Source organism: Somniosus microcephalus, unplaced genomic scaffold (assembly GCF_052327205.1).
Source record: "Somniosus microcephalus isolate GS21.2 unplaced genomic scaffold, FLI_Smic_1.0 scaffold13, whole genome shotgun sequence".
In the NCBI taxonomy this organism is placed as follows: domain Eukaryota; kingdom Metazoa; phylum Chordata; class Chondrichthyes; order Squaliformes; family Somniosidae; genus Somniosus; species Somniosus microcephalus.
The window spans coordinates 1,176,346-1,190,232 of NW_028225200.1; the positions used below are offsets into that span (position 1 = coordinate 1,176,346).

General features: G+C 49.1%; 2 protein-coding genes and 1 pseudogene across 3 annotated transcripts in view; all 3 read right to left on the reverse strand.

The window, feature by feature from the left end:
- LOC147083944 (uncharacterized) overlaps positions 1–7,628 on the reverse strand; it is an 88,501-nt pseudogene extending 80,873 nt beyond the window's left edge. Inside the window, exons 1-2 of the transcript XR_015075946.1 lie at positions 7,320–7,628; positions 6,931–7,097 (exon numbers count right to left, since the gene is read on the reverse strand). The product of XR_015075946.1 is annotated as an uncharacterized LOC147083944 (transcript). The remainder of the gene's footprint in view (positions 1–6,930; positions 7,098–7,319) is intronic.
- A 1,068-nt stretch (positions 7,629–8,696) lies between these two features.
- Positions 8,697–10,333, reverse strand: LOC147083949 (histone H2A type 2-C-like). Its single transcript, XM_085980028.1, has one exon. The coding sequence runs from the start codon at positions 9,225–9,227 to the stop codon at positions 8,718–8,720; it is 510 nt and encodes a 169-aa protein (XP_085836154.1). The 5' UTR covers positions 9,228–10,333; the 3' UTR covers positions 8,697–8,717.
- Positions 10,334–12,405: 2,072 nt separating this feature from the next.
- Positions 12,406–13,270, reverse strand: LOC147083950 (uncharacterized). Its single transcript, XM_085980013.1, has one exon. The coding sequence runs from the start codon at positions 13,239–13,241 to the stop codon at positions 12,525–12,527; it is 717 nt and encodes a 238-aa protein (XP_085836139.1). The 5' UTR covers positions 13,242–13,270; the 3' UTR covers positions 12,406–12,524.
- Between the last annotated feature and the right edge of the window lie 617 nt (positions 13,271–13,887).

Sequence of the window (13,887 nt, forward strand, 5' to 3'; positions counted from 1 at the left end):
CTGACACAAATTTTCAGAACCTCTCTGGCCACAGGGGATGTACCAGAGGACTGGAGAACAGCTAATGTAGTACCATTATACAAGAAGGGTAGCAGGGATAAACCAGGGAATTACAGGCCAGTGAGCCTAACATCTGTGGTAGGGAAATTATTGGAAAAAATTCTGAGGGACAAAATTAGTCTCCACTTGGAGAGGCAAGGATTAATCGGGGATAGTCAGCATGGCTTTGTCAAGGGTAAATCATGTCTGACAAATCTGATTGAATTTTTCGAGGGGGTGACTAGGGGGGTGGATGAGGGAAATGCTGTGGATGTGGTTTACATGGACTTCAGTAAAGCCTTTGACAAAGTCCCGCATAGGAGACTGGTCAAGAAGGTAAGAGCCCATGGGATCCAGGGTGCCTTGGCGCGTTGGATCCTAAACTGGCTGAGTGGCAGGAGGCAGAGGGTGATGGTCGAAGGTTGCTTTTGTGACTGGAAGCCTGTGTCCAGTGGGGTACCTCAGGGATCGGTGCTGGGTCCCTTGTTGTTTGTGATCTACATAGATGATTTGGATGAGAATGTAAACGGTATGATCAGCAAGTTCGCAGATGACACGAAAATTGGTGGGGTGGTCAATTGCGAGGAGGAAAGCCTCAGGCTACAGGACGATATAAACGGGTTGGTCAGATGGGCGGAAAAGTGGCAAATGGAATTTAACCCTGAAAAGTGCGAGGTGATGCATTATGGACGGACAAATAAGGCAAGGGAATACACAATGAGTGGTAGGACCCTAGGAAGTACAGAGGGTCAGAGGGACCTTGGTGTACATGTACATAGATCCCTGAAGGCAGCGGAACAGGTAGATAAGGTGGTTAAAAAGGCATATGGGATACTTGCCTTCATTAGCCGAGGCATAGAATATAAGAGCAGGGAGGTTATGATGGAGCTGTACAAAACGCTGGTGAGGCCACAGCTGGAGTACTGTGTGCAGTTCTGGTCGCCTCACTATAGGAAGGATGTGATTGCTTTGGAGAGGGTGCAGAGAAGATTCACCAGGATGTTACCTGGGATGGAGCGCCTCAGCTATGAAGAAAGACTAAACAGGCTGGGGTTGTTTTCCTTGGAGCAAAGAAGGCTGAGGGGGGACCTGATTGAGGTATACAAAATGATGAGGGGCATAGATAGGGTAGACAAAGAGGAACTTTTCCCCTTAGTAGGGGGGTCAATAACAAGGGGGCATAGATTCAGGGTAAGGGGCAGGAGATTTAGAGGGGATTTGAGGAGGAACTTTTTCACCCAGAGGGTGGTTGGAATGTGGAACTCAATGCTCAAAAGGGTGGTAGAGGCAGGAACCGTCACAACATTCAAGAAGCATTTGGATGAGCACTTGAAATGCCATTGCATACAAGGCTATGGACCAAATGCTGGAAAATGGGATTAGACTGGACAGGGATGGATGGGCAGCGCAGACACGATGGGCCGAAGGGCCTCTTTCTGTGCTGTATAACTCTATGACTCTATGAGGAAAAAAAAATTTATGCAGCGAGTGGTTAGGATCTGGAATGCACTGCCTGAAAGGGTGGTGGAGGCAGATTCAATCACCGCTTTCAAAAGGGAATTGGATAAGTGCCTGAAGTAAAGAAATGTGCAGGGTTACGGGGAAAGGGCGGGGAGTGGGACTCGCTGAAGTGGTCTTGCAGAGAGCCGGCACGGGCTCGACGGGCTGAATGGCCTCCTTCTGTGCTGTAACCATTCTATGATTCTATAAAATATTAGAAAGTTTGTTCCACAGAAGCACCAGGTTTATCTGCTTTTATTGATGAATTTAAAAAGTCTCTATTAAAACTTGAGCCAGTGTGTTGTGAGCCAAAGAGCCTTGTGTCCAATGAGGGGAATAAAGGCCCACAGCCTCCCCTGGCCCCGGGCCCTGAACAAGGGACTGGAGAAACTCGCTGCCCTGTGGATCAGACAATCAGCCGGCGCTAGGGCCGCCCCTCGGGCTACCCGATTGGTTGGAGGACCCGCCACCGGCTCGCTCCTCCAGCCCGTCTGTCAATCAACCATCAGCCAGAAGAGGTCGCTGGTGAGATCAGTGAAGAAAGAAAGACTTGCATTTCTATAGCGCCTTGCACCACCACCGGACGACCCAAAGTGCTTTACAGCCAATGAAGTACTTTTGAAGTGTAGTCACTGTTGTAATGTAAGAAATGCAGCAGTCAAATAGCGCACAGCAAGCTCCCACAAACAGCAATGTGATAATGACCAGATAATCTATCTTTTTGTTAACTCTGTTTCTCTCTCTACGGATGTTGCCTGGCCTGCTGAGTGTTTCCAGCATTTCCTGTTGTTATTTCAGACTTCCAGCATCCGCAGTATTTTGCTATTATCCTTTTGTTACATTGATTGAGAGATAAACATTGGCTCGGACACCGGGGATATTTCCCCTGCTCTTTCCCACATTACAACAGTGACTACACCTCAAAAGTACTTCATTGGCTGTAAAGCACTTCAAGACGTCTGCTGGTCATGAAAGCATTATATAAATGCAAGTCTTTCTTTCTCAAAATAATGTCATGGGATCTTTTACATCCACCTGAGAGAGCAGACAGGGCCTCAGTTTAATGTCTCATCCGAAAGACGCCACCTCTGACAGTGCCTCAGTACTGCACTGGAGTGTCAGCCTGGATTTTTGTGCTCAAGTCTCTGGAGTGGGACTTGAACCCACAACCATACGCCTCAGAGGCAAGAGTGCTACCATAGAGTCATTGATTTATACAGCACAGAAAGGGGCCCTTCGGCCCATCGTGTCTGCGCCGGCCACCAAGCCCTGTCTATTCTAATCCCATTTTCTAGCACTGGGTCCGTAGCCTTGGATGCTATGGCGTTTCAAGTGCTCATCTAAATGCTTCTTGAATGTTGTGAGGGTTCCTGCCTCTAACACCCTTTCAGGCAGTGAGTTCCAGATTCCAACCACCCTCTGGGTGAAAAAGCTTTTCCTCAAATCCCCTCTAAACATCCTGCCCCTTACCTTGAATCTATGCCCCCTGGCTATTGACCCCTCTACTAAGGGGAAATGTTCTTTTCTATCTACCCTATCTATTCCCCTCATAATTTTGTACACCTCAATCAGGTCCCCCTCAGCCTTCTCTGCTCTAAGGAAAACAACCCCAGCCTGTCCAGTCTCTCTTCATAGCTGAAGCGCTCCAGCCCAGGTAACATCCTGGTGAATCTCCTCTGCACCCTCTCCAATGCAATCACATCCTTCCTATAGTGTGGCGAGCAGAACTGCACACAGTATTCAAGCTGTGGCCTAACTAACATTTTGTACAGCTCCATCATAACCCCCCTGCTCTTATATTCTATGCCTCGGCTAATTAAGGCAAGTATCAGATATGCCTTCTCGCTGTCCTGCTGCCCTCAAGGATCTATGTACATGCACACCAAGGTCCCTCTGATCCTCTGTCCTTCCTAGGGTTCGACCATTCATTGTGTATTCCCTTGTTAGTCCTCCCAAAATGCATCACCTCACACTTTTCAGGGTTAAATTCCATTTGCCACTGTGCTGCCCATCCAACCAACCCATCTATATTCTCCTGTAGCCTGAGGCTTCCCTCCTCGCTATTTACCACTCCACCAATTTTCATGTCATCTGCGAACTTACTGATCATACCTCCTTACATTCATATCTAAATCCTTAATGTACACTACAAACAGCAAAGGACCCAGCACCGATCCCTGCGTTACACCAGTGGACACAGGCTTCCAGTCACAAAAACAACCTTCGACCATCACCCTCTGCCTCCTGCCACTAAGCCAATTTTGGATCCAATGTGCCAAATTGCCCTGGATCCCATGGGCTCTTACCTTCTTGACCAGTCTCCCATGTGGGACTTTGTCAAAAGCCTGACTGAAGTCCATGTAGACTACATCAACTGGACTGCCCTCATCCACACACCTAGTCACCCCCATTGAAAAATTCAGTCAAATTGGTTAGACATGATCTCCCCCTGACAATGCCATGCTGACTATCCTTGATTAATCCTTGCCTCTCCAAGTGGAGACTAATTCTGTCCCTCAGAATTTTTTCCAATAATTTCCCTACCACTGATGTTCGGCTCACTGGCCTGTAATTCCCTGGTTTATCCCTACTACTACCCTTCTTGAATAATGGTACTACGTTAGCTGTTCTCCAGTCCTCTGGCACCTCCCCTGTGGTCAGAGAGGTTCTGAAAATTTGTGTCAGAGCCCCTGCAATCTCCTCCCTTGCCTCACACAGCAGGCTGGGATACATCTCGTCTGGGCCTGGGGGTTTATCCACTTTTAAGCCTGCTAAAACCACTAGTACCTCCTCCCTCTCAATACTAATTTGTTCAAGTATATCACAATCCCCCCTGCCTGATTTCTATGCCTGCATCGTCCTTCTCCATAGTGAACACAGATGCAAAATATTAATTTAAAACCTCACCTTCATCTTCTGGCTCTACACACAGATTGCCACTTTGGTCCCTAATGGGCTCTACTCTTTCCCTGGTTATCCACTTGCCCTTAATATACTAATAAAACACCGTGGGATTTTCCTTTATTTTGCCTGCCAGTGTTTTTTCATGACCCCTCTTCGTTCTCCTAATTTCTTTTTTAAGTACCCCCCTGCACTTTCTATTCTCCTCTAGGGCTTCTAGTGTTTTTAGTCCTTTGTATCTGCCAAAAGCCTCCCTTTTTTTCCTAATCCATTCTTGTATGTCCCTTGACATCCAAGGTTCCCTGGGCTTGTTGGTCCCACCCTTGACCTTTACAGGAACATGTTGGCGTTGTACTCTCTCTATTTCCTTTCTGAAAGACTCCCACTGCTCTGATGTGGATTTTCCTACAAGTAGTTGATCCCAGTCCACTTTGGCCAGATCCTGCCTTATCATATTAAAATTGGCCTTCCCCCAATTTAGATCCTTTATTTCTGGTCCATCTTTGTCCTTTTCCATAACTACTTTAAATCTCACCGAATTATGGTCACTGTCACCAAAATGCTCTCCTACTAACCCTTCTCCCACTTGCCCGGCCACATTCCCTCGAATTAGGTCCAGTACCGCCCCTCTCTTGTAGGACTTTCTACATGTTGGCTGAAAAAGCTCTCCTGGATGCACTTTAAGAATTCCACACCCTCTAAGCCTTTCACACTCTGACTATCCCAGTTAATATTGGGGAAGTTGAAATCCCCAACAATTACTACCCTATTATTTCTACACCTCTGAGATTTGCCGACATATCTGTTCCTCTATCTCCCCCTTACTGTATGGGGGCCTATAGTACACTCCCAGCAAAGTGCTTGCCCCCTTTTTGTTTTTAAGTTCTACCCATATGGCCTCATTAGAGGAACCTGCTAAGGTATCATCCCACCTTATAGCAGAAATTGACTCCTTGATTAATATTACTAACCTGATTTTTGGTCAACTCTTGGCGTATTCACGTTTAATAAGTCTCCGGGAGAAGGAATCGCTTCACTTGTACTGGTTCCTGGGGCCTGATCACCTTCCCCAGGAGCAGAGCCTTGACCCTGACTTTATTCACTTGTACTGGTTCCTGGGGCCTGATCACCTTCCCCAGGAGCAGGGCCTTGATTCTGGGGGTGTTTTATTGCACCGCATGGTGTACTTGAGAAGAGCCCCATCAGGGCGAGTGCAGGAGGGTCAGGGGGCGAGTGTGGGAGGGTCAGGGGGCGAGTGCGGGAGGGTCAGGGGGCGAGTGCGGGAGCGTCCATCTCCAGGACCAGTGTGTATCTGAGTCAATGGGACTCTCTCTGACCTTTCTCCCAAGTCCATCTCCAGGACCAGTGTGTATCTGAGTCAATGGGACTCTCTCTGACCTTTCTCCCCAGTCCATCTCCAGGACCAGTGTGTATCTGAGTCAATGGGACTCTCTGACCTTTCTCCCCAGTCCATCTCCAGGACCAGTGTGTATCTGAGTCAATGGGACTCTCTCTGACCTATCTCCCCAATCCATCCCCAGGACCAGTGTGTATCTGAGTCAATGGGACTCTCTCTGACCTTTCTCCCAAGTCCATCTCCAGGACCAGTGTGTATCTGAGTCAATGGGACTCTCTCTGACCTTTCTCCCCAGTCCATCTCCAGGACCAGTGTGTATCTGAGTCAATGGGACTCTCTGACCTTTCTCCCCAGTCCATCTCCAGGACCAGTGTGTATCTGAGTCAATGGGACTCTCTCTGACCTTTCTCCCCAGTCCGTCTCCAGGACCAGTGTGTATCTGAGTCAATGGGACTCTTTCTGACCTTTCTCCCTGGTCCATCTCCAGGACCAGTGTGTATCTGAGTCAATGGGACTCTCTCAGACCTTTCTCCCCAGTCCATCTACAGAACTAGTGTGTATCTGAGTCAATGGGACTCTCTCTGACCTTTCTCCCCAGTCCATCTCAAGGACCAGTGTGTATCTGAGTCAATGGGACTCTCTCTGACCTTTCTCCCCAGTCCATCTCAAGGACCAGTGTGTATCTGAGTCAATGGGACTCTCTCTGACCTTTCTCCCCAGTCCATCTCCAGGACCAGTGTGTATCTGAGTCAATGGGGCTCTCTCTGACCTTTCTCCCCGTTCCATCTCCAGGACCAGTGTGTATCTGAGTCAATAGGACTCTCTCTGACCTTTCTCCCCAGTCCATCTCCAGGACCAGTGTGTATCTGAGTCAATGGGACTCTCTCTGACCTTTCTCCCAATTCCATCTCCAGGACCAGTGTGTATCTGAGTCAATGGGAATCTCTGACCTTTCTCCCCAGTCCATCTCCAGGACCAGTGTGTATCTGAGTCAATGGGACTCTCTCTGACCTTTCTCCCCAGTCCATCACCAGGACCAGTGTGTATCTGAGTCAATGGGACTCTCTCTGACCTTTCTCCCCAGTCCATCACCAGGACCAGTGTGTATCTGAGTCAATGGGACTTTCTCTTACCTTGTTCCACAGTCGATCTCTGGAAGCTCTTTGAATCGGAAGGGTTCTCTCCGGTTGGTGCTCTCACAATCCTGTGCTGGTTCACCTGCTGTCGTTCCTCAGTCTACAATCCCTGTTTACTTCGAGCTGAGCACCTTCCTCAATCACACCATCTCTCACCGGGACATCTAATTGTGGCAAAGCAGAAAATAAGAACAATATTGAAAACGTGAAATAATGTAATGTAGACTTTCAATCTGCTTACTAATAATTCAATTTCAAGGCCGAGTATTTGTTTGATTTTGTGCCTTTCCTCAGATCCCCAGTTGCGGGGCTGTGTGTTCAGTTTGGAGATTTTCCTCAGATCCCCAGTTGCGGGGCTGTGTGTTTAGTTTGGAGATTTTACTCACTGTGAATTTCCGGCCTCCTGAGACTCCCCCATTCTCACTGCTCTGGGCGGAAATGCGCCATTTTCTGTGCGGAGTTACTAACCGGATCGGTGACCCTGTGAGTCTCCCTCGCTGTGATCTAAACTCGGGGCTGAGCAGCCTCTGTCGGGCCGAGTTCCCTCAGTCACAGAGCGGGCCCTGTAATCCGGGCAACCAGCCTGTTTCTGAGCGGCCGGCGCCGCCCGGCCCAGCACACAGCAAACCCAGGATCAGCAGTGGAGCGGCACTGCGCCTGCTCGGGGGGGAGAGAGAGAGAGGGAGAAAGGGAGCGGCACTGCGCCTGCTCGGGAGGGAGAGAGAAAGGGAGCGGCACTGCGCCTGCTCGGGAGGGAGAGAGAAAGGGAGCGGCACTGCGCCTGCTCGGGAGGGAGAGAGAAAGGGAGCGGCACTGCGCCTGCGCCGGAGGGAGCGAGAAAGGGAGCGGCACTGCGCCTGCGCGGGAGAAATAGGCAAGGGAGCGGCACTGCGCCTGCGTGGGAGGGCAAGGAGCGGCACTGCGCCTGCGTGGGAGCGCAAGGAGCGGCACTGCGCCTGCGTGAGAAGGCAAGGAGCGGCACTTGCGTCTGCGCCGGAGTGAGAGCAAGGGAGCGTCACTGCGACTGTGCGGGAGAGAGAGAGAGAGAGAACGGGAGCGGCACTGCGCCGGAGGGAGCGAGAAAGGTAGCGGCACTGCGCCTGCGCGGGAGGGCAATGGAGCGGCACTGCGCCTGCGCGGGAGAAAGAGGCAAGGGAGCGGCACTGCGCCTGCGTGAGAGCAAGGGAGCGTCACTGCGACTGTGCGGGAGAGAGAGAATTGATCCAACTCCACATACCGGGATCGATCCGAGAGAGAGAACGAGGTGCCTGAAGTCTGATACTCACCTTTAAAACCAGCTCTTAATGCAGGGACAGGTGGGAACTTCAGTTACTATTTGAAATATTTAAAAATTAACCAGAGCTGCAATTCTGGTTAGATCCTGTCTCCCAAATAAAAAGGGAATGTTTGTATGGGTCAGGGTGTATATCGTTCTCCCTATGGAATTATTGTCCCAATAAGGAATGGTAGCCGCTCACTCACTTTATACTCGGTTCTTAACATCCGTTCATATTCGGCTCTCCTAACAACGTGTTCATTGAGTGCTGCGCTCACGTTAGGGTTCCGTGTGTTTTGTTTTTCTCTGAAGCCAGTCCTCATCTATATTGAATCACTGATCTGAATATTCGCTCACAGCAAGCCCGCTGCAGTGTTTCTGGATCTGGATTTCTACATGTTGGACAGACAGTTTACCGAAAATGGCTAAATAGTAAGCAGCCCTTTCACAGATACAGTGGGTGGCTCTGAAAAGAGCCTTTGGGTTATTAGATTGAACCTTGTCCATTTTACTTGCTCTTGGAGCTGGCAGTGCTGGTTTTCTTGGGAAGCAGCACCGCCTGGATATTAGGCAGTACCCCGCCCTGAGCGATGGTCACCTTTCCCAGCAGCTTGTTGAGCTCCTTGTCGTTGCGGATGGCCAGCTGCAGGTGTCTGGGGATGATGCGGGTGGTCTTGTTGTCGCGGGCCGCGTTGCCGGCCAGCTCCAGGATTTCAGCGGTCAGATACTCGAGCACAGCAGCCATGTAGACCAGAGCTCCGGCACCCACACGTTCAGCGTAGTTGCCCTTTCGCAGGAGCCTGTGAACACGGCCCACAGGGAACTGCAGTCCGGCCCAGGATGAGCGGGATTTGGTCTTGGCCCGAGCTTTACCGCTGGTTTTTCCTCTTCCAGACATTTCCAAAATCCACTCGTTGAAAGAAATAATGATAAACTCCGCCCACATCTGCCGCCCTTCTACCTTCTGGAGGAATGCAGACAGCAAACTTGTGATTGGTCGCTCTGTGGTGAATTCCATTGGTGTTCTCCGGTGACCAATCACAGTCTGTTTTTCCGCCAATGGCAAGTGTGTGGAAATAACTGTCCTCAACAGTCAGACTGCCAACGATTTTTAATTTCAAAAAGCTCGCCAATATTTTCCTAACCCAGCGAATTAAGTTAATAAATTAACTATTAGCCAAAGATTTCCAGACAGTTTTTTATTCCTTTTGTCTTCTTCCATCTCTCCCTTGCAAATTCCAGGCTGTTACAATCAGGATTAATTCCGGGTTCAATATCGAACTTTAACGGGTGGGATTAAATCCCCATTGATTCTGTAACGGGACACATTCCAGCTCAATCTCTGTAAAAGTGAGGATTCAGATTATCGAGTGATCCTTTGCACAGGCGCTGCTGCGGGAGTGAAACCAGATCTGGGAGTCCTGCTGTGAGAGGAGAAGAGGGACAGAGTGTTCAAACTGACCGCGTTCTGGTCTCTAAGAAACCCCATTCTGGGTTGTGACACTGCAGGAATTCTCTGGTTAATAAAAGGATTGACTCCCAACTGGCATTGAAAAAAATGAAAATGTTTTTGCAGAGATTGAGGTGACTGAAATCAGAGTCTCATCTCGAAAACAAGCTTTTAATTTGTCGGAAGGCGCTGCAAGTGAATGGGTCTGAGATCAAAGGGAAAGAGCGATCAGGGACCGTGTTTGTACTTTACTGGACGGGAAATACAACAGCGACGCTAAGGTTGATCCGGGCAGTGAAAGTGCTTATCTGAGAATTCAAAACTAAATCTACGGCTGGAACTTCAAACGTTCTCAAAACACACTTGTTACGGAAATAATTACAGTAAATTGTGTCTAAAGAGAGATGAGTTTGTGTAGCTCTTTCAGAGAGATTTTGGGTAGCTCTTAAAAGAGCCGTTGTGTTTTGGGTTTGTTCTTTCAGGACAGCGTGGAGTTTTACTTGGAGCTGGTGTATTTGGTCACCGCCTTTGTCCCTTCCGACACGGCGTGCTTGGCCAGCTCCCCGGGCAGCAGCAGGCGCACGGCGGTCTGGATCTCCCGGGAGCTGATGGTGTGCCGCTTGTTGTAATGGGCCAGGCGGGAAACCTCACCCGCGATGCGCTCAAAAATCTCATTCACAAACGAGTTCATGATGCCCATGGCCTTGGAGGAGATGCCGGTGTCGGGGTGAACCTGCTTCATCACTTTGTAGATGTAGATGGAGTAACTCGACTTTCTGCGCTTCTTGCCGCCCTTCGCTGCCGGTTTACTGACGGTTTTCTTGGCGCCCTTCTTGGCAACTGGTTTCTTTTCATCAACCATTCTCAAACTCGATTTCAAACACAAAACGACGCAAACCCGCGCCGGGCTCGGAATATATAGGCAGCCCCACAGTCCTATGCTAATGAGGGATGGGTGAAGGCAATGGTTGTGATTGGCTGCTGAAGAGTGATGTCAAATTCCATTGTTCTGCATCTCTATGATTGGCTTCTTTATGTATCCAATCAGATTGAGATTTTGGCACCAGCACGCCCCCTGTAGTCAGAAAGGTAATTGCAAGAGCAAATATCCATGCACCAATTCCCAGACCATTATCTGGGGTCCCAAGCACTTCTTCCGGACGAGACAGCAATTTAGATGTACTTCCTCCAACCAGTGCACTATATTCATGTCTTGCAGTGTGGTCTCCACCACTTTAGTTCAGTATCTGCCCGTCTCTAGTACTGTGAGTGTGTGTATTGGAATAGTTCTGTATTATTCAGTCTCTGGTGATTTATGTAAGTGTTGGAATCATTACCAATCTCAGTCTCTGTTACAGTATGTGTGTGTGGGATCCATTCATTTCCTGTCCGTCACTGATACCATGTGTTAGGGTGGGACTCCATCTGTATCCGTCAGACTCTGGTACCGTGTGTCAGTGTTGGGATTCATTCAGAATCTGTCATTCTCTGGTAGTGTATGTGTGTGTGACATTAATTTTGTATCTGTCTGTCACTGGGATGTGCGAGTTTGAGATTCATTCTGTATCTGTCATTCACTGGGATGGTGTGCATGTCTAAGATTAATTCTGGATCTGTCAGTCTCTGGTACTGAGTGTAGTGTGGGATTCATTCCGTATCTGTCATTCACTGGGATGTTGTGCAAGTCTAAGTCTAAGATGTCAGTCCCTGGTACTGAGTGTGAGTTTCATTCTGTATTTGTCAGTCTCTGGGACTGCATGTTAGTGTCATATTAGTGCTGAATCTGTCAGTCTCTCGTACTGTCTTTCACCGAAGAATTCCGCATGTATCTGCTACTTACTCGGTTTATGAAAGTGGGATTCTTACTGCATCTATCAGACTCTGGCACTTGATGTTAGTTTGAAATTAATTCCATTTCTGCTAGTATCTGCTACTGTATCAGAGTGTGGGACTGAATCTATTTGTAAATCAATTATCCACCTCCAGCTATCTGCAACCGCCAATTTCAAACCATTTATTGACAGTAGAACCGAAACACAGCGCGCCGCACAAACCCTTACAGACTCGGGCTTCATATTCAAGGGTTCCCTGAAACCAGAATATTTTAAGTAAGATCCTGTTACAATTAACAATCAGTAATATTCCCGCCTATATACAGTCCCTTCGATCACAAGTCGACCCGTCTCCTTCCATGTCAATCTCTGACCTTATTCCATCTCCCCACACTTCCCCTCACAGACGGGTTCAGCAGTTTACAAACACCTTATTCCAGTTGATTTGGAGAATCTCATGTGTTGGGGTTCGAGTTGTGATGTGGGGTATCTCCGCCAGTGTCAGCGTCTCACAGAGACTTTCACCCTGAACCTGTGAACTGAAAATGACCATGAACTGAGACTGGAGTCGAACACCCCCCCCCCCCCAGTTAGAGTGAGGCCCGGCCCGGACATCCCATTCTCTCTCTGTTTTATTGCAGACACTGGGGGAGGGGTGGGTGCAGCGAAAATCAGCGAGTCACCAGGGAGCCAGGGTTCATTTGAAATGATTTCAATCTGGAATCTGAGCCCGGCCCCGGGACATGGATCATATGATTCCGCGATCACCTCTTTTTGGAAAGACATGGGTGGCTCTGAGAAGAGCCTTTGGGTTCAGATGTTTACAAGTTGTTGTTAGATCCATGTGTTAATGGAGACACGGAATGCAGGAGTTGATTTAACAAGTGTTTACTGAACAAAGTCTAGAGGTGAACTAACTACACAAGACGCTATACAGGCTTATATACCCGAGTGGTTACTACTGGTACTACAGTATACAGGGGCTTCAAAAACATAGTTCCTCTTAAAGGTACATACACTACAGTTGTCCTTTTTATTTTCTTTTGCTCGCTGCTTTCTGAGACTTTGCTGATTTGGGCTTGGCCTTGGGTTTTTCCACCTTCTTGGCCGCCTTCACCTTTCTGCCTGTGGCCTTCTTGGGGCTCTTGGGCTTCTTCACCACCACCTTCTTCCCAGCCGCCGCTTTCGCTGTCTTTTTAGACGTTGCTGCCTTCTTGGTGATTGTTTTCTTGGATGCTGGTTTCTTGGCTGGAGATTTCTTGGCTGCTGGTTTCTTGGCTGGAGATTTCTTGGCTGCTGGTTTCTTGGCTGCTGGTTTCTTGGCTGGAGATTTCTTGGCTGGAGATTTCTTGGCTGCCGGTTTCTTTACTGCAGATTTCTTGGCTGCTGGTTTCTTCACCTTCTTTCCCTCTTTCCGCTGGGATTCCTTCTTAGCAAGCCTGAAGGAACCCGTGGCGCCCGTGCCCTTGTTCTGCTCCAGGGAGCCGTTTCCCACTTTCATCTTGATACTTAACCTGATCTGGGACCGGAGCTTCAGCACGTCGACGCCGTTGGCAGCCAGAGCCTTCTTTATCGCAACCAGGGACATCCCCTTGCGATCGCTGCCACTCGCCACAACCTTGAGTTTCTGTTCGCCCAACGTGGGACCGGCTGGCTTGGAGTGGGGAGCCGCCTTCTTCTTCTTGCTGGGAGCCTTGGTTTGAGCGGCGGCGGCAGGAGGAGCCATTTTGGCGGCTGCAGTCTCGGTCATGTCGGCGACTCTGTAGAAAATCTCTCTGACAGTCAGAGCTGGGTCAGAAATGAAACGAGAAGCGGCGGCACAGAGCAACTTAAAGGCAGCGAGCGGACGGGGCGGAGACATCCTGCTGTCAGCTCCCGGCCCCTCCAGCCTCTCTCTGTTTCTCTCTCCTCATTAACTCTCCGATTACAATTAAACTCGGGCACTCCACATTCCCAGATTGGTCTCTTTCTGTCTCGAAGACCGGGATGTTTGCTGTCGAGAAAGTTTCATCAGAATTCAAGACAGCAATTTCGATTTAAAACCGTTTCTTTGCTGCACTGATCGCGCTCTCTCACCCGATCGCGGACATGTTCACTGTTTTTCGACTGAAATTTGAAATCAACTAAAACTTCACATTTAATTCCCACATCAGGGGGGAGCAGGGCGATCCTATGACAGGGAAATCTTTGAATTTTACACAAGAGGGTCTCTGAAATCCGGCGATGAGAGCGGGCACACAAACACAGTGACATTAGTCTAACCCGCCCGCCCCTTTAACATACTCTCGCTGACACAATGTTCACTCTGCTCATTCACAGCACAATCTGTTCCCAGATTTACAGTTCACAGGACAGGTTTTCCTCTCCGCTCGGCCTGTGCTGCCGATTCTCGGGGT